The sequence below is a fragment of the Chiloscyllium plagiosum genome, chromosome 50 (assembly GCF_004010195.1).
Source record: "Chiloscyllium plagiosum isolate BGI_BamShark_2017 chromosome 50, ASM401019v2, whole genome shotgun sequence".
Classification (NCBI taxonomy): domain Eukaryota; kingdom Metazoa; phylum Chordata; class Chondrichthyes; order Orectolobiformes; family Hemiscylliidae; genus Chiloscyllium; species Chiloscyllium plagiosum.
In genome coordinates, this window is record NC_057759.1 from 8,052,853 (window position 1) to 8,078,144 (window position 25,292).

General features: G+C 39.4%; 1 protein-coding gene across 4 annotated transcripts in view; it reads left to right on the top strand.

Moving 5' to 3' along the window:
- LOC122544483 (probable E3 ubiquitin-protein ligase HERC1) overlaps positions 1 to 23,624 on the top strand; it is a 248,390-nt gene extending 224,766 nt beyond the window's left edge. For 3 of the 4 annotated variants that reach the window (XM_043683720.1, XM_043683723.1, XM_043683721.1), the window contains 7 exons: positions 303 to 476; positions 631 to 870; positions 4,302 to 4,385; positions 12,243 to 12,757; positions 17,081 to 17,874; positions 22,896 to 23,094; positions 23,432 to 23,624. In XM_043683720.1, the coding sequence (XP_043539655.1) occupies positions 303 to 476; positions 631 to 870; positions 4,302 to 4,385; positions 12,243 to 12,757; positions 17,081 to 17,874; positions 22,896 to 23,094; positions 23,432 to 23,609 (2,184 nt within the window). In that variant the 3' untranslated portion in view covers positions 23,610 to 23,624. The remainder of the gene's footprint in view (positions 1 to 302; positions 477 to 630; positions 871 to 4,301; positions 4,386 to 12,242; positions 12,758 to 17,080; positions 17,875 to 22,895; positions 23,095 to 23,431) is intronic. The other variant, XM_043683722.1, reaches the window with a different exon arrangement.
- The last annotated feature ends 1,668 nt before the right edge of the window (positions 23,625 to 25,292 follow it).

Here is a 25,292-nt window from a genome sequence, read left to right on the forward strand (position 1 = left end):
TGGTATGGCTTGAATTATGCAAAATTATTGGAATCCTTATAGTGTGGAAGCAGGCCATTAGGTTCATCAGGTGCACACCGATCCTCTACCTTGTGCCCATAACTCCTGCATTCCTATGGTTAATCCACCTAATCTGCACATGCCTGGACACTGTGGGCAATGTAGCATGGCCAATCCACCTATCCTGCACATCTTTGGACTGTTCCTTTTTTTTAAATTTGAGTGTTGACATTCTGTTGCATTTTTATGTTTAATTCACTTTGGAAAATGTTTTATGATATGTTTTTACAACTAAATCGAAGCAAGGTGAAGTCGAGGAAGAGGATGAAAATCTCCCTGTCCAGGAAGTATCATTTGATCCTGAGAAAACCCAGTGTTGCGTGGTGGAGAATGGACAAGTTCTGACTCATGGTAGTGGTGGAAAGGGCTATGGTTTAGCATCAACTGGAATTGCTTCTGGATGTTATCAGTGGAAGGTATATTAATAATTAATGGAAATTTTAAAATACCTTAATATTAAGACCAAATGACTTTGAATTGCGTCCCTTTTAAATGTGATCCAGTTTGACAGTGTCTTTTTGTTTTGTGTATTTGAATATCATCCGAGTACTTTCAAAATTTGTTTTCTAGTTCTATATAGTTAAAGAAAATAGAGGTAATGAAGGTACCTGTGTGGGAGTATCTCGCTGGCCTGTGCACGATTTCAACCATCGGACTACCTCAGACATGTGGCTGTACAGGGCTTACAGTGGTAATCTGTACCACAATGGGGAGCAGACACTCACCCTCTTCAGCTTTACTCAAGGAGACTACATAACATGTGTGTTGGATATGGAGGCCAGGACCATCTCATTTGGGAAAAATGGAGAGGTGAACTAATCTAAATATTCTCTGTTTGTAAACCCAGTTATAGCAAACCAGTTTAGAGTAGAAATTCTTCACTATCCACAATGTGCCAAAGTGGATGTCACTTTGATCTTGTTATGAGAAAAAGGGTCTTCTTACCCTGTTACAACTGATAAAGTATACATCAGTCGATTCGATTTTTAGGATTTCACTTTTTACAGGCACTTATTCAGCAAAATTAAAAATTCTGTCCTTACACAGAAGGAATTAAATTTAAACTTGTGAAATACAGTGCATTCCTTATTACCTGTTCCATCTGAATGAAGCTCTGATTTTAAACGATGTACATCAATGATAGAGCAGATAAAGCGTATTTATGTTGAAGGGTTAGCATTAAGATAAGTCCTTGGTTATCCATCAACTCTGAGTATTAATGTATTTCTGGGTTTTCTTATTTATCTTAGGAATGAATGACCAATTGACACAACAAAATTTATTTTAAAGTGTAATTTATTTAAAAAAAACACTGTCTAATGAGAATTAGACTATAAACAAAAAGCAAGGGCTGAGTTTTCTAGGATTGTTATGAATCACCTGGGGGAGGCCGTAAACCAAAATAATTAAATTGACTGAATGATTATCAACAAGGTTTTATAGATTTTACTGTAATATGAATTAGATTTGGTGCAACTTGCATGTTAATACAACAAAGAGTAGTCTTTCTACAATATGTTGACATCACTCGCAGGACAAAATGGCATGATATGTTTATACAGTTTCAAAGTATGTCTTCATTCATGAAGTGAGGACTCAATCTGATAACAGTTAGCACCTTTGACTTTCATACTTTGATATCATTAGAAAGGCATACTTCTATGAATCATCTCACCCTCAGGTCAAGACAATGTTGTTGGTGTAGCTTTAAGAGTTTCTTTTCAACTGACAAACCAATAATGCCCTGGTTCAAGGTTTGACAACTTCTGGGGGAAAAAAACAGCTCTTTAGCATCTCTGTGCTATTCAAACAATTTACCATATGTTAGAACTTTTTTATTCACCTGCCTCCTTTCTGGCTAAGCAGAAACCTAATCTCACTAAGAGTGAATTTCTTCTCCCCCAAGAATTCTCAGGGTCTCTCTTTCTGTTTCTGTATGTTTTCTCTGTGTTCGCACCTGTTTCTTCACACTCCAGCATCTCTGCTTTTAACTCTTTGTAGCTTTCTTTTAATGGTGATGCGACGTCTGGATTTAACTAACTTCTTCTTGGTACTGCTTCCAGGTAGAAGGTCACCAGATCTCAGACTAGTATTTATTCTCCAAGAAAATTGCAGTTGATCCCTTTTGCAATTGCTATAGATTCTTGACATCCTTTTCATAACATTCTTGTAATCAATTAAATTCCATGGATATTTTGCAGAAATTTTAAATTTTCTTACTGTGCTACTTCTGGGTCAAAGTTCATCACACACCCCAATTCTTTGAGTACACTTATGGACAAAGGGTGAAGGTAAACCACTGGCCTTTCAAGTATGTTCCACCATTCAATAAGGTCATGGTTGAACAAATTTTAACCTCAACTCGACATTCTTGCATATCTCCAATAATCTTTCATTCTTTTGATCACCAAGAATCTATCCATCTAGCTATCTCTGCATTTAAAATATTTAAAGATACTGCAGCCACTACCTTTTAAGAAAGAGAATTTCAAAGGCTGACACAAATGTTTTCTCATCTCCATTTTAAATGGGAACCCTTATTTTTATGTTATGACTTCTAGATCTATATTCTCTCAGAAGAGGAAACATCCTTTCAACCTTCATCCAGTCAAGTTCCCTCAGGATTTTATATGATTCAGTTAAGTCACCTCTGATCTTGCTAAACTCCAGAAGATACAGTCCTAGCCTGTGTAGCCTTTCCTCATAAGGCAATCCACTCATTCCAGCTATTAGTGTAGTAAACCTTCTCTGAACTGCTTCCAACACATTAACATCTTTCTGTCAGTGCAGTGACCAGTACTCTCCACAGCATTCCACACTGCAGTCTCAACAATATTTATCATTAAAGAATAACCTCCCTCCTCTTGGCAATCAGTTCCCCTTGCAACAAGCCATAACATTCTATTAATCTTCCTAGTTACCTGCTGGCCTGGCATACTAATCTTCTGTGATTTGTGCAGTAGGACACCCAGGTCCTACTGCATCTCAGAACTCTGCAACTTCTCATCTTTAGATAATATGCTGTTTTATTCTTTCTGTCAAACTGGATAATTTCATACTTTCCCATATTGCACGCCATTTGCTAGATCTTTGCTCACTTGCTCACTCTTTCCCTTTATAGGATGTTTATTTCTGCTTCACAGCTCACTTTCTGACCTACCTTTGTGTGATCAGCAAATTTAGCTGCCATGCCTTGATCACTTCATCCAAATCATTAATTTAAATTGTAAAGAGTTGAGGTCATCACCACTCATGACAGCCTGCGTGCCTGAAAAAGCCGATCTTTTATCATGCCAATATGTTACGCCCTACACACTGAGCTTTTATTTTCTGTGATAGCCTTCAATGTGGCACCTTATAAACTGCCTTCTGAAAGTCAAAATGCAATATATCTACTGGTTCTTTTTTATCTACAGGGCAAGTTACTTCTTCAAAGAACGCCAATAAATTCATTGAGCATGATTTTCCTCTGATAAACCATATTGGCACTGCCTGAATACCTTGAACTTATAGAGGTTTATAAAATCATGAGAGGCTTGGGTGGGGTAAATAGACAAGGTCTTTTCTCTGGGGTAGGGAAGTCTAGAATTAGAGAGCATAGGTTTAGGATGAGAGGGAAAAGATTTAAAAGGGACCTTTCACATAGAGAGTTTTCAACATTTAAAAGGATGGGTATGCGAATAGGTAGGATTTTGAGGAAAATGGACCAAGTGCTGGCAAATGGGACAAGTGTAATTTAGGATTTCTGGTCGGCATGGCCAAGTTTGATTGAAGGGTCTGTTTCCATGCCTTATATCTCTGACTCTATAAGTGCCCTGTTATGATATTATAATAGCTTATCACATTTTCCCAATCCCAGATATTAAATTAGGTTCCTAATTTCTGCTTTCCTCCCTTTTTCAATAAAGGAATCACATTAGCTATTTTCCATTCTAAGCTTACCTGAATCTAGTGCTGTTTCCTCAAATGTCTGAATATTTAATGTAAAGATTTTTAAAAAACAAGAAATTTTCAGATAGTATTTCTGCTAATCTCTTGCCTCAGCAAATCTAAGTTTAGATAAGGTGTGTACTACTGTTTTAATGTATTCTAGTCTATATACAGTTCACTGGAAATTACTTGTGAAAATGTATCTTCAATCGTAGAAAGTGAAAGGGGTCACAGAATCATCCATTAGTAATAGCTGCTGTTATTGATGCAATATACATTAACATATATCTTTCATCATCTTTTCCTTCTAGGAGCCTAAGCTAGCTTTTGAAGATGTGGATGCAACTGAATTATATCCATGCGTAATGTTCTACAGCAGCAATCCTGGTGAAAAGGTGAACATTTTTTCTAATTGAGCAATCCCACTGAGAGATTAGTGTTCGAGCATAGACATTTTTTCTAATGCCGTGTGCATTATATGATGAAAACATGTCAAATTTCAAATTGGTTTTATATAGTTCTTATCGGGTGTATTGCTGCAGACTACTGCACTAATCTGTTTCAGCTAGTAGCAACCCCAAAATAACATAGTAGATTTTCTAAGCAGCAAGGAACATCTTAATTCAATCCAATTGTTGCTAAAGAGGTTTGGATCAATGGAATATAAAATGGGACATGTTGTCCAAGAAGAGCCCTCCCTCTTCTCATTGTGGTTTGTATTGTGCATTGGGTTAGCACCTTCTAAATGCTAAAAAATTCCAAATCATTTCATAAGAGAGTTATTAAACAATACTTTGCCACCTGGCTACAAGAGATATTAAGATTGGTAACTAAAAATGGTCCAAAAATTAGTTTTGAGGAGCAACTTAAAGGAGAACTTGTTTGGCAGAGGGGTTAATGAGATCTAGATAGATGAAGGCACAGCTATTGTTGTAACTGGAAATTGGGGATATCCTGATAATCATCTGAAGTGAATTCAGGTTCTATTTGGAGTTGCTATTGGACATAATTACAGAAAATGTTTAGCAGATCTGGCAGAATTCCTAATTAACAATTGGAGTGTCCTGACTGAATGGATTATCTCATAATATGTCTGATTTTCAAGACAAAGAAGGAAACGATCATTGACATCACCTTGCTTCCCCTTCTAATGGCCTGTTGGCTCTTACCACACCACCTTCCTTCCAATGGCCTGACTCTCCCATTGCACTTAACTATGGTGTGACAATGCTGCTCCTTTAACAAGGTTATGATGGCCTTGTTTTTTTAAGAGAGATTATACAACACAGACACTGAAAGTCTAAGTTGAAGGGTTTTAGGGCCAATTTGATTAAAGCTAACCGATACTGCCTCAGGCAGAATGCTTGCAAGTTTAAAAAAAACACTTGTACAATGAAAGAGGAGTGGCCAGTTCTCTCAGGTCAGCTTTTCTCTGATTTGATTTGCAGACTGGCTACTTACTGAAACCAGTCAGGCTGTGTTTGAAGCTGCTAGACCCAAAGAAACAGGTCCATACTGGTCTTCTCTCTCTGACATTTCTCCTGTAAGAACTTATGTTTGATTGTACCTTTTGTGCCAAGGGATGTTTATGGGGATTGTTGCAAGTATTGGGAACAGCATAATTAAGGTGGGATAATCTGTTGGGACAGTTAAGTTTATTCGATATTCTGTTCTCTTTTTTGTTTGTGAATCATCGTGGGCGGCACGGTGGCACAGTGGTTAGCACTGCTGCCTCACAGCGCCAGAGACCCGGGGTTTCCTCCGGGTGCTCCGGTTTCCTCCCACAATCCAAAAATGTGCAGGCCAGGTGAATTGGCCATGCTAAATTGCCCGTAGTGTTAGGTAAGGGTTATGGGTGGGTTTCGCTTCGGCGGGTCGGTGTGGACTTGTTGGCCCGAAGGGCCTGTTTCCACACTGTAATGTAATCTAATCTAATCATTCGGTAATCTTGCAAAACGTTTTGTTTTGTTTAAAACTAAGTAGTTTGACCAGTTGCACCCCTCTTGGAATATCCATGTTACACCTACTTAAAACAATGGGCAAAGTTAGGGTTTGGGCAACGTTCTTGAAATGTTTTCAGGGGGTCGGGCCTGGTCCATAATAGATTGGGACTTCTTGTGGGTTTTGTTCTATAGTTCTGATTTGCTATTAGGATTGTTGGACTCAAAGGAAGTGAGTGGCAGGTCTTTTGTTCTGGGTATTGATTTCAATCGGTTTAAACAGTGCTTGCGATAGCAATAGCTCTTTCAGTCATCAAGAGTTTTCTGGGGTAGAAGAAATGACTTTGAGGGTTTTGCAAAAGGCAATTAAGGCCAAACTGCTGGGATTAGCAGACAAGCTAGAGTCGGAGTTACCTCCTTCTGTGAGGTAATTACATTAACGCTCAGCATTTAAATTTTCTGGAAATGGCATCAGAATCTTTAGAGATGGCTAAAATTCAGTTGAAAATGAAGCAGCTTAAGTTAAAGGCAAACGACAAGGAAAGGGCAACAGAAATGAAACAGTTTGAATTATGATTAAAATCAGAGGAGAGAGAAAGAGGGAGAAAAGAGAGGAAAGGAAGAATGAGAGGGGAGTTTGAATTTCAGAAATTGGCTCTTATACAGGAGTTCAATAATCCCCTTTCTGAAGTAGTGAGAACTCGTGTGGAAGAGCAGAGAGTTAAAGTGGCAAGATTAGCAGCTGAAATGGCTGATGATTATGAGTTGGCCCATAAATCAAAGTTTATCTTCCAAAATCGATTTCAATCCGTGAGAAACAGAAGTTTGTGAAATTGAGAAATCCTCACGTGGAAAGGGAAAGGTGGACCTTGGTGAAGATCATAAAGATAACTTGCCACAAGATAAAAAAGAAACTCTTGAAAGAAAAAGAGAAGTTGAAAAGCTCTGGTGTTCTCACTGCAATAAAGTAAGCCACATGAAATAATAGTGTTCGGAAAAGCATTGGAAAGCCAGATATAGGAAAATAAGATAAGCCAGTGAATTTTGCTGGAATGGTAATGGAAAGCACGGTGGAGGCTAGAAAGCTGCACCAGAATGTACAAGCTAGTCAAGAGGTTGGTTAAGGGGGAAGTGCCAGATAATATTAAACCATATACCTGCAAAGGTAAAGTTTACGCACATTGGGCAGGAGTAGAAGATAAGAGATTAAGAGATACAGGATCCTCTCAATCTGTGATGTTGAAAGATGAGGGGATATGTACCTCTGAAGGACTATTGCCAGAAAAGGTGCTAGTAACAGGAATTCACAGTGAGACAAGAAGCGCTCTGTTATGTAAAGTGAGGTTGGAGTATCCAGTGAAGAGTGGAGAATTCGAGGTAGGAGTGCTGGACAAACACTCAGCTCCAGGAGTACAATTTGTCCTCCTAATGATACAGCTGGGTCACAGGTAGCTGTGGTCCATACTGTGGTTGAAAAGCCAGTGGAAAGTTAGGCAACTCAATTATCGCAGGACACATATTTCTGGACGGCACGATAACGTGGTCACTAAGTCACGAGTTGAAACAGGAGAGATCAAAGAGTACAGATAAGAAAGTTGAAGTTGAATTAGTAGAGACCCTGTTTGATTAGATGGTTGACACAAACAAGGAACCAATGGATGACACAGCTGACATCTTTCGCTCACACAAATCAATTGAGTTACAGCAGAAACCTGAAAATTTAAAGTAATTAAATCAAATGGCATACACAGGAAAAGAATACAAATGTATCCCTGAATGTTATTATCTTAAAAATGATGTCTTAATGACGAAATAGAGACCATCACGCATTCAGGCAGATGAGAAATGGGCCAAAACTGAGGCATTCGCAAGTACTAAGATAGGCTGAAATAAAATGTAGGAGAAAGTGAGATGCTAGAGGTCAGAGTCGAGAGTGTGGTGCTGGAAAAGCATAGCAGGTCAGGCAGCATCAAAGGAGCAGGAGAATTGATACTTCATCAGGAATGAAGAAGGACTTATGCCCAAAACGTCGATTCTCTTACTCCTCGGATGCTGCCTGACCTGCTGTGCTTTTCCAGCACCACTTTCGACTCTGAAACAAAATGTAGTAGTGCATGTTTGCATGATTATTGTCAATGTACTGTATATGGATGTTGTAGTACCCTAACAATTTGAGATTAAAGAGTTTTAAAATTAAGCCATCTTTCGATATTAATGGTTCATCTCTTTTTTAAGGGGTGTGACGATGCTGCCCCTTTAACAAGGTTATGGTGTTCTTGTTTTTTTTTCAAAGAGTTGTAAAAGACAGAGACTCTGAAAAATCTAAGTTAAAGGGTTTCGGGGCCAATTTGATTGTAGTTAACAGATACTGCCTCAGGCAGAAGACTTTCAAGTTTAAAAATTGTACAATGAAAAGGGAGTCGCCAGTTCTCCCAGCTCAGCTTGGCTCTGGGTTAATTTGTTTTTTTTGCAGTCTGGCTTTTCACTGAAAGCAATCAGGCAGTATTTGAAGTTGCTGAACCCAAACAAGCAGGTCCATGCTGGTCCTCCCTCTCTGACATCTCTCCTGTAAGACGCTGTGTTTGGTTCTACCTTTTGTGCCAAGGGATATTTATGGAGATTGTTGCAAGTATTGGGAACAGCATCATTAGGTGGGGATGGTCTGTTGGGTCAGTAGGTTAAGTTATTCGCTATTGTGTTTTTTTTTTGTGTTTCATTCAGTAATATTGTAAGTAAATTCTGTTTTGCTTAAAACTAAGTGGTTTGACCTGCTGCATCCCTCCTAGAATATCCGTGTTACACCTGCTTAAAACATCTAACAAAGTTAGAGTCTGGGCTACCTTCTTGAACTGTTTTGTGGGTATCTAGCCTGGTCCAGTATAATAGCTGGTCACTCTCTTATCTCCACTGATAGCCTAATTCTCACCCTGACTATCAAAACCCGCTCCCCAAGCCTTAGTTAATTTGACTCTCGCTTCTACCTTCCAATGCTTATTCTGCCTAGTCACCACCACAGCACCAGACCTGAGGCTAATTGAAGCCATTAATGTTGCACTGCTGTCTACTGTTCCAAACACAAATTTGTCTCTTCTGCATTTGCCACAACTAGTGACCCTATCAGCAGAATTTAAAGGAGTAGTAGTTCTTGCTGGTTATAGTTAACTGTTTGCCTGCGGAGTCAATACCATCAAACAGCAATAGTCCTATTGTAGCAGATGTAATTTTGGGATGTCTACCACCCTATTATTTCATTATCAAACAGACTTAACAAATCAGAAGATGTGTGCTGGTATAGTTTAGCGCAGCTGAGAACGGAAATTAAAAGGTTAACAAGAAGGATTTGCTTGATGCAGGTGAGTGAGATTAGAGTTTAGAAAAAGAAAATCCATGAGCAGTTCGAGCTTAGTGAAGCTAGTGGCCAGTGAAAAGCTGATGTTGTACCTAAGAGTGAAGACTGGAATGAAAATTCTAGAGTCCATCTGATCATACACCCAGAAAAGGAGGAGGATGACCAGAAATGGAGCAATCATTGAAACAGTCTACAAAAGAGAAGTTCTTGAGACAGAATTTCAAGATTGCATTAGCAGAGATGAAGAATTGATAGTCTTTGTGAATGGTAAGGCAGTTTGAAGAATTACTGTATTAACACTTGTGGGGAATTATTAAGAAATCCCTTAAGTTCTATATTGCTGGATTCTGCATTCAATGTTTTAAGTATACTGTGGGGTCCAAGATTGCAATTTGTTATCCATCTTTAAGACATTTTAATTCTGTGTGCGACAATATAACTTGTAAATGTATTGTTGATTATATTTCTGTTCTAGTTTTGTACAATACAGAACTGGCTCAAAGGCTCAAAGACTTTGAGGGTGGTGGTGGAGGGTTGTTTTTCAGACTGGAGGCCTATGACCAGTGGGGTGCCACAAGGATGGGTGCCCTCTACCTTTTGTCATTTACATAAATGATTTGGATGCGAGCATAAGAGGTACAATTAGTAAGTTTGCAGATGACACCAAAATTGGAGGTGTAGTGTACAGCGAAGAGGGTTACCTCAGATTACAACAGAACTTTGACCAGATGGGCCAATGGGCTGAGAAATGGCAGATGGAGTTTAATTCAGATAAATGAGAGGTGGTGCATTTTGGGAAAGCAAATCTTAGCAGGACTTATACACTTAATGATAAGGTCCTAGGGAGTATTGCTGAACAAAGAGACCTTGGAGTGCAGGTTCATAGCTCCTTGAAAGTGGAGTCGCAGCTAGATAGGATAGTGAAGAAGGCATCTGGTAATCATCTGGTGTGAAATCAAGTTAGCCAGGAAAGACTCAAAGAGAGAGCCAAGAGGGGACGTGAGAAGACTTTGGCAGGTAGAATGAAGGAAAACCCTAAAGCTTTCTAAACATATGTCAGAAATAAAAGAATGACTAGAGTAAGATTAGGGCCAATCAAGGACAGTACTGGGAAGTTGTGTGTGGAGTCAAGGAGATCAGAGAAGTGATAAATGAATATTTTTCTTTAGTACTGGAAAAAGACAATGTTGTTGAGGAGAATACTGAGATACAGGCTATTAGACTAGATGGGATTGAGGTTCATAAGGAGGAGGTGTTAGCAGTTCTGGGAAGTGTGAAAATAAATATGTCCTCTGGGCCAGATGGGATTTATCCTAGAATTCCCTGGGAAGCTCGGGAGGAGATTGCAGAACTTTTGGCTTGGATCTTTATGTCATCATTGTCGACAGGAATGGTACCTGAAAACCGGGGGATAACAAATGTTGTCACCTTGTTCAAGAAGGGGAGTAGAGACAATCCTGGTAATTATCGACCAATGAACCTTACTTCGGTTGTGGGCAAAGTGTTGGAAAAGGTTATAAGAGATAGGATTTATAATTAATGTAGACAGGAATAAGTTGATTAGGGATTTTGTGAAGAATACGTCATGCCTCACAAACCTTATTCAGTTCTTTGAGAAGGTGACCAAACAGGTGGATAGGGTTAAAGTGGTTGATGTAATGTATATGGATTTCAGTAAAGTGTTTGATGAGGTTCCCTGTGGTAGGCTATTGCAGAAAACAGAGGCATAGAATTCAGGGTGATTTAGCAGTTTGGATCAGAAATTGCCTAGCTGAAAGTAAACAGAGAGTGGTGGTTGATGGGAAATGTTCATCTGGAGTACAGTGACTAGCGGTGTACCATAAGGATCTATTTTGGGGCCACTGCTGTTTGTCATTTTTATAAATGACCAAGATGATGGCGTAGAAGGATAGGTTCATAAATTTGCGGATGACACTAAGGTCGGTGGAGTTGTGGACAGTGCCGAAAGATGTTGCAGGTTTCAGAGAGACATAGATAAGCTGCAGAGCTGGGCTGAGTGGTGCAAATGGAGTTTAATGGGGAAAGTGTGAGGTAATCACTTTGGAAGGAGTAACAGGAATAAAGAGTACTGGCTAATGATAAGATTCTTGGTAGTTGTGGATGAGCCGAGAGATCTTGATGTCCATGTGCATAGATCCCTGAAAGTTGCCACACAGGTTGTTAGAGTTTTTAAGAAGGTGTTCAGTGTGTTTGGTCTTATTGATAGAGGGATTGAGTTCCAGAGACATGAGGTAATTGTTGCAGCTGTACAAAACTCTGGTGCGGCCACATTTGGAGTATTGTGTACAGGTCTAATCGCTGCATTATAGGAAAGATATGGAAGCTTTGGAAAGGGTGCAGAGGAGATTTACCAGGATGTTGCATAGTATGGAGAGAACGTCTTATTAGGAAAGGTTGAGGGAATTGAGACTGTTTTCGTTAGAGAGAGGAATGTGGAGAGGTGACTTAATTGAGACATATAAGATAATTGGAGGGTTAGATAGGGTGGACAGTGAGAGCCTTCTTCCTTGGATGGAGATGGCTAGAACGAAGGGACATAGCTTTAAATTGAGGGGTGATAGATATAGAACAGATGTCATAGGTAGTTTCTTCACTCAGAGTAGTCTGGGCGTGGAACGGCCTGTCTGCAACAGTAGTAGACTCGCCAACTTTATGGGCATTTAAATGGTCATTGGATAAACATATGGATGATAATAGGATAGTGTAGGATAGATGGGCTTCTGATTGGTTCACAGGTTGGCGCAACATCGAGAGCCAAAGGGTCTGTACTGCGTTGTAATGTTCTCTGTTCTATGGAACTTATTCTTTTTGAGCAATTAATTAAAATTGGAATCTACTGGGCTCCAGTAACATGAAGTGCAAAACAAAAATTGGCCACTTTTTCATTGACAATATACTTTCTTTCAATCCTAATTGAACCTGATGACTTCTTTTGTTTCCAGGTTAAAATCTGTGAAGTGCAGATGCGGGGCACTCCAAGGGATCTATTACCTGGTGATCCTATCTGTAGTCCTGTAGCTACTGTCCTGGCAGAGGCCACTATTCAACTCATCCGTATTCTGCATCGTTCAGACAAATGGACTCACTGTATAAACAAAAATATGATGGACCGTTTGCAGAAAGTCAAATCTTGCATCAAAGAAATCAGCCAGAAATTAAAAAAGAGTCGCTCTGTGCAAAGTAGAGATGAACATGAAATAAAAGAAGAGAGTAAGGAGGAGGAAAAGAGCAAGTATAGCAAGCATGGTTTGGCAGAGCTCTCAGAAATCCAGCTGAGGACCCTGTGCACTGAGGTGTGGCCTGTACTCGCAGTAATTGGTGGTGTTGATACAGGTCTTCGAGTTGGAGGGAGGTGCATTCACAAGCAGACAGGGAGGCATGCTACTCTTTTAGGCGTACTCAAAGAAGGGAGCACTTCAGCAAAAGTACAATGGGATGATGCTGAAATAACAATAAGGTAGGTATGATATTAATCTTTAGTGGAGCTGATTGTTTTTGTTTACCAGTATTTATAATGCATATGGCCATGTCTCTTTCTATCTGTTGCGCTTGTGTATAAATTATACTTTTTTTTTCTGTTGTCCACAGTGATTTATAGCAGATGTTGTTTTACGACATTTGAGGTTGTAACTGTAGTGTATGACAGGAAAACTGTTTCAGGAAATTCCATGCTTTTTAATAATCAAGATTTTAATGTAATTTATGCATGTAGATCTGTAAGCAATGCATTACAAACAAATGTGTTAACATATTCATGGAACACGTGTTCCCTGTGACTGGTCATATTTAAAGCAAGTGCAATCTTTGAACCCTTATTGTCCCTAGTGGTTAGCACTGCTGCCTCACAGTGCCAAGGACCCTTTTGTTCCCTTATTTAAGAAAGGAAGCAGCGATAATCCAGGAAACTATAGGTCAATGAGCCTGATGTCTCTGGTAGGGAAGTTCTTGGAGAAGGTACTGAGGGACAAGATATATGCAAAGTGGAAGAAAATGGACTAGTTAGTGACGGGCAGCATGGTTTTATATGGTCAAAGTCATGTCTTACCAACCTGAATGAATTTTTTGAAGAGTTGACAAAAATAATTGATGAGGATGTGGTTTATATGGACTTTAGTAAAGCATTTAATAAGGTCCTACATGGCAGATTAGTTCAAAAACTAAAATCACATGGGATTCCGGGTTGGCTGGCTAGATAGATGCAAAACTGGCTGGGTCATAGAAGACAGAGGATAGCATTGAAAGGGTGTTTTTCAGTAACTATTGGTGTTCCACAGGAATCAATATTGGGTCCTCTGTTGTTTGTAGTAGATATAAATGATCTGGAGGAAAATGTGGGTGGTCTGATTCGTAAAGCTTGCAGAATGACATGAAAATTGGTGGAGTTGCTGATAGTACCAGCAATTGTGAAAGGATCCAACAGGATATAGATGGATTAGTAACTTGGGCACAGAAATGGCAAATGGAGTTTAATCCAGACAAATGCGAGGTGATCCATTTTGGAGGATCAAATTAAAGTGTGAATTAATCTTTAAATGACAGAATTCTTCGGAATATTAACATACTGACTGATCTGAGCATGCAGGTCCACGGTTACCTAAAAGTGTTACACAGGTGGCCAAGGTGATTAAGGAGGCATATAGCATGCTTGCCTTCATCGGCAGGGGCAAGGAGTACAAAAGATGGCATATAGTTGGAGCTATACAAAAGCCTTGTTACATAATTATGAGAGGCATAGATAGGATGGATCGTCAGAAGCTTTTTCCCACAGTTGAAGTTTCAATTACAAGAAGGGACAGGTTCAAGATAAGAGGAGGAAAGTTTAAGGGAGATGTAATGAGGGAAGCTTTTCCCACAGAGAATGGTAAGAGCCTGGAATGCGCTACCAGAAGAGGAGGTGGAAGCAGACACATTGGTGACATTTCAGAGGCATGTTGGTTACATGAATAGGGAGGGAATGGAGGGATACAGACTGAATTAGGGCAGAAAGTTTCTTATTTAGTTAGAGAAGGACGATCGGAGTTTAGTAAGGGAATGATGATCGGCACAAGCTTGGAGGACCTGTTCCTGCGCTATATGTTTTTCTACTTGTGTTCATTTTTATCCTCAGGCTGTTGGAATTTGCACATTCTCCCTGTGTCTGCGTGGGTTTCCTCTGGATGCTCTGGTTTCCTTACCACGGTCCAAAGATGTGCAGGTCAGGTGGATTGGCCATGCTGGATTGCCCGTAGTGTCCAGAGATGTGTAGGTTAGGTGGGTTAGCCATTGGAAATACAGGGATAGGGTGGGGAGATTGTTTGGTGTGCCAAATGGAGCCCTCCAATTACAGGCCTCCACTGGAGAATGCAGAAACAATTGTTTTTTGTTAATACATTAGTGAGCTGTGTGTGTTATTGGCTACCCAACATTATTGCCCGTCCCTAATTGCTGAGATGGCTGTTCAGAGTCAACCACATTGCTGTGGGTCTGGAGTCACATGTAGGTCAGACTAGACAAGGATGGCAGATCTCTTTCTCTAAAGGGCATAAGTGAAACAGTTGCTTTTACAACAATCGACAATAGCTATACAGTGGCATTAGACAAGCTTTTAATTCCAGATTTTATTGAGTTCAAATCTTACCATCTGTCACAGTAGGATTCGAACACATGTTCCCAGACTATTAATCTGAGTCTCTGGGTTACTCGTCCATTCACATTACCAATATATCATCTCCTCCCACATATGCAAATTTAATTCAAAGTATATCCAAATATGTAAAGTCTGTCAGATTCACATACACTTATTAAGTGGTTAGTCATTTAATTAGCTCTGTGGCTGATTTTTTTTTCTCTGCAATTTTGATTTTTCTTCTTCAAAGTTGTCTGGCACAGATTGCTTTAGTTTTTCCTTTTTTTAATCTCAACAAATACATGCATTGATTACATTTCCTGTGTAAATTAAAGTAGTGGCTGTATTTTGAAATCATTTGCAAAGTAGCAGCTTTTACGATTGAACAAAACAGCCCTCTTGTGGCTCAGTGATCGTGTCCCTACCCCTGAACCAGGAGGTCCAGGTTCAAGTCCCACCAGCTCCAGAGGTGTGTAATACCATCTCTTGAGTGGATTGATTAGAAAACAAAAGCCTCCCACAAAACCTAGTGCTCTTTGAATTCATCCACATTTCTGGCAACTGTTTGAATTTGGCACCACACTGCAGGGATCTCTAGGCATGCTGAAGCAATGATGTTAATAAGAATGGCAAGAAGCTAGTCACAGTGAAGTATTCTCACCGTTAATCAGAACATTTTAAGTACTGAATCCCTTTACTTTTAGTTTAAATTTTTAAATAACAAAATAAAAGATGGAAACAAAGATGAAAATTACAGTTTTTTTAATGGAGATTTTATCTGAGAATTTTACATTTCTGAAGTCTAAACTTAATTTTTAATGGGGGTGTGTGAGGATGTTCAGTGGTAATTGAGAACAAATATGCCATTAAACAAGTTGCATGCCTTTCAACAAGTTATAAACTTTTTCAAGGGTAAGACTAAGAATATAAGAGTGGGAAATTTTGCCATTTCATTAATTTTCCAATGATTACAAACTGGAGGAATCTCTATAACAAAGTGTAGAATTTCTCACAGTAACTTCTGTTTTTCTGGATCTGTACACTTACTGTCAAATTTAGTAGATTAATGATTACGACTACTAACATTTTAGTTGTCATTACCACCTCAAAACCCAGGCCTTTGTGTGACAGTATTGTCACAAATTGTGATTGGCTTTGAATATTGGTAAAGCCCCTGTTAATCAAACCCATTGTACAGCTGTTGATTAGATTAGATTAGATTAGATTCCCTACAGTGTGGAAACAGGCCCTTCGGCCCAACCAGTCCACACCGACCCTCCGAAGAATAACCCACCCAGACCCATTTCCCTCTGACTAATGCACCTAACACTATGGGTAATTTAGCATGGCCAATTCACCTAACCTGCATATCTTTGGAGTGTGGGAGGAAACCGGAGCACCCGGAGAAAACCCACACAGCCACTGGGAGAATGTGCAAACTCCACAACAGCCAGATGCTGGAATTGAACCTTGGTCCCTGGTGCTGTGAGGCTGCAGTGCTAACCACTGAGCCACCGGGCCGCCCCAAATAGTGAGTCCCTTCATTTCAAATTGTGAATTAATTGGAGGCCATCATTGGAAAAATGGGAAGCCTCGCTCATTTTAAAAACATAGTGTTATAAAAATATAAAAATTTATGGGGTCGATCAATTTTTTAACTCATTCAGTTCCTTGCGTCTGAGTAATTATATCTTAAGTGAAATGTTAAAAAATAATTGAGATGGCAAATATTTTTACGTGAATTATTTATTTTTCTAATTTATCTTGATCTTGACATCCCATTGTTGGATAACATTTGATTTTTTCCAAATTTAAATTGCGGTATTCTTATAATTTCTTTTTAAGGATATAAATGTAAATTCACTACTTGGGAAGCTGCTATGGAAAGGATTTAAGATTAATAGACATTTGAAAGTCTTGCTTGCATGTACAGTTTTGCTTCAAAATTAGAGTTTAAGATTCTAAGCTATTGAAAGAGAGTGATTCATTTATCTTTATCTCTCCTCTCTTTAAAAAGTGAATTTTTACATATTTTACACTTACACCAGTCTGCTAATCCATAAAATTCATGTCTTTCTGCATCCGTATGTTTATTCTTCTATAACTGTCTTCTGTACATTCCTCCTTTCTATCCCTCACTTGCTTTCATCCATGTCGTTCTGAATCTGATTAAAGCTTCCCTACTTCTTGGTCACCCAGTGACACACCGCTATACAACTTGGAACCCTGTGACCCACTGCCTTTTGATGTCTCACGATTCCGTGGGTTGACAGCTTCTCTGCTGCTAGACCTCACCTACTTAACTGGCGTTCATGAAGAGGGAACTAAACAGAGTGCAAGACGTCATGAGAAAAAGCACAGGCACGAATCTGAAGACAAAGCAGAGATGGAGCAGAAATTCGAGGCAGATCTTACTAAAGAAACCATTGATCGAGTGATCACACAGTCAGCTGAGGAGACAAAAGGCATTATGCAAGGTGGAGCTTCCAATTCACGATCAGAAAATGACATTTCAACTTGCACTATGGATTCCGTGCATCTCAGTTTAGATTCTCAACACCATCTGCTGGAAGGAAAACGAAAGCCTCATGAGCATGTACTGAGAAATCATGATTTAGTTCAATCAGAAATTCGAGCAGTTCAGTTATCGTACTTGTGTCTTGGTGCTATGAAGACACTTAGTGTTCTACTTAGCTGTAGCAAGTATGCAGAATTGTTGCTGATCCCAAAGGTTTTAACTGAGAATGGCCACAATTCAGACTGTGCTGGGTCACCAGTTATTCAGGACGATGGAGAAATGAGAACTGCGCTCCAGTTTCTGATGCGCCACATGGTGAAACGGGCTGTCATGCGTTCACCAATTAAGAGAGCATTGGGACTGACTGATCTTGAGCGTGCACAGGCCATGATTTATAAACTGATTGTGAATTCGCTGCTGGACGATCAATTTGGTGGCAAAGTTAAACAAGGTATGACTATTTATGAATATCAACATTATAATGGTTAGGCTGCTAAGCATCGGTTGCCTCATAGGTTTAGGAAATACTTTGTTTGAATAAGTCACTAAGATCAATATGTGTAAGCCATATCTATAGCTGCCATGCTGACTAATTAAAATCTAATATACAGCACAGTTAAATTTGCAAACATGTATGGAATCACAACGAAGTATAACAATACAATAATTTGTTCATTTCAATTGCATTGCTCTATTTAAGATTTCTGCAGGGCACTTCTTTGGTTTCCTTCTTTTACAATTGGTAACCTTTTGCCTCATCGTGTACCCCTGCACAAAAAGAAATGTTCAAACTAAGAACAGGAGAACAATATGTTCTCAGGCTACTGATAAACAAAATGCTACTGATGGGGTCCCTGACTTAGGAATGTCCAGACTGACAAAAGAGATTTGATACTGTTATTAATTTTAAGCATCCAACATGCTAATGTTTACTCATACAGATATTCTATATTGTACTTCACTGTCTTCCAACTTGCCTGCAAATTGACTAAGGACCACACTCAGGAATGGAACTTGTTTGTAACTCAGGAACAGTCTATAGTTATGATGTGTTTTCTCCTTTTTTGTGGTGGAGAGAGGAAAGGAGACTTTCCCCACAGGAATTTCCTCAGGACCCTTGTTACTTTTTTTTCTCAGTATTTAATGACCTCTAGTAGTATGGGTTGAAGATGTTGAAGAAAATGCAAAGGCCTGTATTTATTGCAAAAAACTGGGTTTACTTTCCAGTAAAAGAATAATTATTGGCAATACCTCTCCATTGTTAGTCAATGGTAGAATTGAGCTAAGCTGACTCTAAATTGGGGAAACTTGATTCATGCTCATACTGACTACTTTTGACTATTGTGTACAGAGCGGATTATCACCCATGTAAATTCCTGTTTACCTGTGACAAAAATAGAAATTACTGAAGGAACTCCAGACTATCAGAAGGATGTGGATGTTTTGGAGAGGGTACAGAAAAAGTTTACCAGGATGTTGCCTCGTGTGGGGGATTTTAGCTATGAAGAAAGGTTGGATAGACTGGGTTTGTTTGCACTGGAATGCAAAAGAATCTGTAGTGTGTAAGATTGTGAATGGCATGGAATGATTGGAAAGTATGAGGAAAGTACAAGGTTAAAAAGAGATGTGTGAGGCAGGAGGAAGTACAAGGTTAAAAAGAGATGTGTGAGGCAGGAGGAATTGAAAAGGAGCATATTTGATAAGATCCCTCATGCAAGATTTTATTCGGTAAAGTTAAAGCACATGGGGTAATTGGCACACAAAATTGATTGTCATACAGGAAACAAGGAGTTGGAATCAATGAGTCTTTTTCTGAGTGCCAAGCAGTGACACTTACAATACCATACTTGGTCTCCAGCTATTTATAAATTACCTGGATGAGGTAACCAAATGCAACATTTCCAAGTTTGCTTCGACACAAATTTGGTTGGGAATGAGAGTTATGAGGAGGGTGTTAGGAGCCTTCAAGGTTATTTAGACAAGTTGAGTGAGTACACAAAAACATGGCAGATATAGTACAATATGACTAAATGTGAGGTTACACACTTAAGTGTGAAAAAACAGGCAGAATATTGTGTAAGTGGTGATATATCAGGAAGTATAGAGGTATAAAGGGATCTAGGTGCCCTTATACACTAGTCACAGAAAGTAGACAGGCAGGTTTTGATTGGTTTTATTGTAGTCTTGTACCTAAGTACAGTGAAAAGCTTTGTTTTGAAAGCAGTATAGGCAGATCATAGCAAACAAGGGCATACAGATCATAATGTACTTAGACAGAGTGAGGCATGCAAGGTTAAAGCTACACAGGAGGTGCCCTAAGCAAGATCAGCATTAGTAAGATCAGCATTATTTGAAGTCAGAGAGGTTTGTTGAGAAGTCTAATAACATCAGAGAAGAAGCTGTTTTCGAATCTGTTGCAACATGTGTTCCAGCTTCTGTATTTTCTGCCTGATGGAAGAGTTGGAACAGAGAGGTGCAGCAAGCAATTAGGAAGCCAAAAGGTATGCTGGCCTTCATTGCAAGAGGATTTGAGTTCTGACGTAAGGATGTCTTACTGCAGCCATGCAGGGTTTTGTTGAGACCACATCTGAAGTATTGTATGCAGGTTTGCACCGAAGAAAGGATGTACTGACAGTCAAAAGGGGGTTTCATCATCACATTTGTTCACAGGTCAATTTGTACGCAAGTGGGAACACAATGCAGGACAACATACAGTAGCCATTTGGAAGTCCAAGTAAATTATAGCCCTGTAAGGAATTGCATTCATAGTTACAAGCATTCTTAGAACATAACAGCACAGTACAGCCCTTTGGCCCTCGATGTTGAGCCAACCTGTGGAACCAATCTGAAGCCCATCTAACCTACACCATTCCATTTTCATCCATATGTTTATCCAATTACCATTTAAATGACCTTAAAGTTGGAGATCTACTGTTGCAGGCAGTATGTTCCACGCCCCTACTACTCTCCAAGTAAACAAAACTACCTCTGACACCTGTCCTATGTCTATCACCCCTCAATTCAAAGCTATGTTTTTTGTGCTTGCCATCACCATCCAAGGAAAAAGGCTCTCACTGTCTACCCTGTCTCATCCTCTGATTATCTTATTTGTCTCAATTAAGTCACCTCTCAACCTTCTCTCTGACAAAAACAGCCTCAATCCTTTAGCCTTTCCTCTTAAGACCTTTCCTCCATACTAGGCAACATCCTAGTAAATCTCATCTGAACCCCCGCCAAAGCTTTCACATCCTTCCAATAATGCAGTGACCAGAACTGTACACAATACTGCAAGTGTGGCTGCACCAGAGTTTTGAACAGCTGCAGCATGACCTTGTGGCTCTGAAATACCTCCTTAACAACCCTGTCAACCTGGGTGGCAACTTTCAAGGATCTTACGTACATGGACACCGAGATCTCTCTGCTCATCTACGCTACCAAGAATCTTACATTTAGCCCAGTACTCTTTATTCCTGTTGCACTTTCCAAAGTAAATCACCTGACACTTTTCTGCATTAAACGCCATTTGCCCCTTCTCAGCCCAGCTCTGCAGCTTATCTGTGTCCCTCTGTAACCTGCAACATCCTTCAGCACTAACCACACCTCCACCAACCTAAGTGTCATTCGCAAATTTACTAACCCATCCTTCTACACCCTCATCCAGGTCATTTATAAAAATGACAAACAGCAGTGGCCCCAAAACAGATCCTTGCAGTACACCACTAATAACTGAACTCCAGGATGAACATTTCCCATCAACCACCACCCTCTGTTTTCTTTTAGCTAGCTAACTTCTGATCCAAACTGCTAAATCACCCTCAATCCCATGCCTCCATATCTTGTGCAATAGCCTGTCATGGGCAACCTTATCAAAGGCCTTACTGGAATCCATATAGTTCATTAGTTGATTGTTTGTAAGTCTGGTTCTCCTTGTACTTGGCATGATGGCAGCATTCTATGAAGAGCTATTAGTTGGACTGGTTCTGCATTCACTGGAATTTAGGAGATGAGAGGGGATCTGATTGAAATGTATAAAATATCAACAAGGTTCTCCAAATGCAGCAAGACCTGGACAATCTCCAGGTTTGGGTTGAAAAGAGGCAAGCAAAATTCATGCCACAAAAAACATCTCCAATTAGCAATAATCTAATGTCTGCCCCTTCCTTTCGCAAAGAATAAGACTGTCTTACTGAAGCCTATTAGGTCCTAAGGCAAATGCAGGAAAAGTGTTCCAAAGAATGGTAATGGCACTCAAAATTAATTTGGTTTTTTTCCTTAGATGCTGCAGATAGGTTGAATTTCTCCAGCACGTTGGTTTTATTTCAGACCCAGCATCTGCTTTAATTTAATTTTATTACAAGGAAGATGTTTCTTCTTATAGGGAGACTAGAACTAGGAGCTCAGTTTCAGAGGTCAGTCTTTTTAAGACAGATGACTTTTCTATTCTCTCAGAAGATTGTTCATCTGTGGAATATTCTTCCCATTAGATAGTGAGGTGTCAGTCGATGAACATATTCATGGTTGAATTAGATTTTTGATCAAGAGATGTAGATGTTTATGATGCACATACAGGAACGGTGGTGTTCAGGCCAAAATCCTATCAATCATGAACCTGCTAAATGGTCTAATTCTGCGCCTAGGTTGTGTGTTCCTAAACACTTTATGAATGTTTCAGGAAAAATTACAAGTCAAGAGCAACATAGTCCCTTAAAGAATAATAATAGTCAATGTGGAAATAGGATATGTGGGCATCTGAATAATTACTTAGCATCAGTATTCACAGTAGAAGAAAATGTTGTCATGTTAGATGACCCAAGAAAACTGTTGTTAAGTCAGGGACTGGGAATCACCAGTTTTGATATAGGTATTACTGCAGTATTGAAGAAATTAATGACCCGAAGGAGTGGCAGATCTTCAGGCCGACTGGTTTTCAACTAAGGATTTAAAAGCAAGTACTTTATATTTAGACGATGATTTCAATTAGTCTTCCAAAGTTCTCTTGACTTGCAAACTTTTCTTTTAGTTTGGAAAGTACTCAAAATGCAGTTGTGACAGGGCCACATAGGACAAATGGAGAGAAACGCTTTGTTTGCTAGTTAGAAGTCTAGAAGGGGGGCATGATTTAAGAACTAAAGCCAAAACTTTCCGTGGTAAAGGACATTTGAAGTTTGGAGGTCTCTCAAATGAAAGTTGATAGATGTATTATCAATTTTAGCTTGAAAATTATAAATAATTGTTAACCAAATATGCATAGGGATATGGGACTACAGTGTGTATATGGTGTGATTAAACAATTAAATTATCTCTATGTTGAACAACCAAGCTATCTTCATAAGTTATACTCAAGTTTCATACATTTGTATAGTTAAATCCCTGTATGTAATGGAATATGATTAAATTGCATATTATATTTTATGTGGAAGCACACTAATTGTGATCTATCGATTTATTACTACCCTTACAAATTCCTGACAGATGCCCCTCAGCAGCATGAAGAAATAGATGCTGCAATGCATGCACAAACACCTGTTACTACAAGTCCTTCTGCCTCCAGCACCACTTCATTCATGAGCAGCTCTCTTGAGGACACCACCACTGCTACTACGCCCGTCACTGACACAGAAACTGTGCCTGCCTCAGAGTCACCCAGTGTAATGCCACTCAGCCTTTTACGGTATGTGTTGTCATGCTCAATCTGATTTTAAGTGATTGATTGAAATTTATTCAGAATTGTTTCATTGTTTTAGCTTAAACCTTAATGCTTTTAAGCTAAATATGGGTGTATGTAAAGAAAATTAAATTTAGTTTCTCATTTGGTTAAGAAATTTGTGATTGGTTCTGAGCATTATTGTACACAAGTACTGAATGTTTGCAGCAATATGTGATACCCTAAGAATCGAGAAAGAAGAATTCGAGCAGTTGAAGATGGTGTCATTTATGATCATGTTCATGTTGTTCCTGTGACCTTTAATGTGAAAAGATTTTTTTATCACTAATATTGTTCCCTTCAGTCAAATGTTCTCCAGTTATCCAACTACCACACTGCTGCCTAGTCGACGAGCACAGACCCCACCTGTTTCTTCTCTACCAACCTCACCTTCTGAAGAGGTGGGTAGACGACAGAGTCTCACTTCACCTGAATCCCAGCCCACTCGACCAACAAACCGAACAGGTACTGAAATGACTTGAGCTTAGTTTTGGTTTTGTTTCTTTACATCAGCTGCCGGTTTATAAACTTCTCGAAGGGTCACAGGACCTGAAACGTTAACTTTGATTTCTCTTCACAGATGCTGCTAGACCTGCTGAGCTTTTCCAAGAACTTCTGTTTTTGTTTACAGAATCCGCAGTTCTTTAGGTTTTCACAAACTTCTGTGGTTTGCGTCTACCTTACTTCATGACAAGACATGGAAAACTTTCTTTCCTTTAAAGTTTTGAAAACAGTACAAACTTCCTGTTTTACACAGACTCCAGCAAATGCTAGACCCTAGTTTTTAGAAAGAATTAGTTGCTTTGTGTTTGTTCAAGGCCCATGCATGAGGAATTAGACTGTAGGTGGGAGGGGAGAAGGAAGCTTTAAAGCTTTTCAAAATTTGGGAAACATTGTTTGGTATTCATGTCCAGGAGGTCAATGTCTCAACTGTGTTGAGATAACCAAAAATAGTTCATGTAAGACGTTACCAGTCAGTAAATAATGCGTGGGGCTAAAAGAAGGAATGCTCTTCACCAATGGATAGTTTGTATCTTGTAGCTCAAAGGTATTTAAGAGGTGTTCAGGTTGATCTTCATGCTACCACACTGCCCAAACCTCAATTACTTTCTTTTCTAGAGGCTTATTTTTCAGATATTCCTCCTGGAAAGGAGATGGTGGCCATACCATCTCCTTTCCAAATGCCCTAACCAAATCTCTTCTCTGCCTTCTTTCCTGAAAGGAAACAGAGTCACAATTCTATTTTCACAATCATCATTCCTGAGACAAGGGACTTTTCTCATGAATATTTTCTGTGCTCTCAGTGCTTTCACATACATCCTAAAGTATGATGCCCAGACCTGTATACAGTACTCTAGCTAAGACCTCTCAAGTGCAACATATTGTTCTAGCACTCCTTGTTCTAGCACTCTAGCAACATATCCTTGTTCTAGCACTCTATTAATAGTACTGTTAACCTATCATTCCATCTTCAATGACTTCTGTGCATGTGCACTGGTCCCTCTACTGCTGCAATCCCTTTAGAATTATTGCTTGTATTTGACATTACCTCTACATGTCCTTCCTACTGAGATAAGTCATTTCACACTTCTCCATGTTCAACTTCATCTGCCATTTGAATACCCATAAGTATTATGTCATGTGCACCAAATAATATATTAATATACATCATTAATTTATATCAAAAAAAGCACGAGTTCCAACACTGGCCCTTCAGGATTTCCACTTCCCTTCAAGCATTCCCTTGGCTCGAAAACCTCCCATCAACTATTACTTTCTGCTTTGATGAATGGTGAAAGAAATCTTGTTCGTGGGCACATGAGTAGACCGTTTAGAGTGTTGAGCAGTTTCCTCATTGCTGAGCATTTTCCTCAATTCCACTTTCCTGCACTGTCTCCGTCTGCCTTAATGTCATTTATGTTTAAAGTATATCATCTCTATCTTGAACTTCCTCACTTTTGATTGAACTAGCTCAGCCCTTTTAGATAAAGAAGTCCGAAAACCCACCATCTTCTGACTGAAGAAATTCTTCCTCATCTCAGTCTTCATTGGCCTACTCCTTATATTTGGATCATGAGAGAAGGTGACAGCCTAATAGTATTATCTCTGGACTGTTAATTCAGAGATCCAGGTAATGTTCTGGGGACCTGGATTCAAATCCTGCC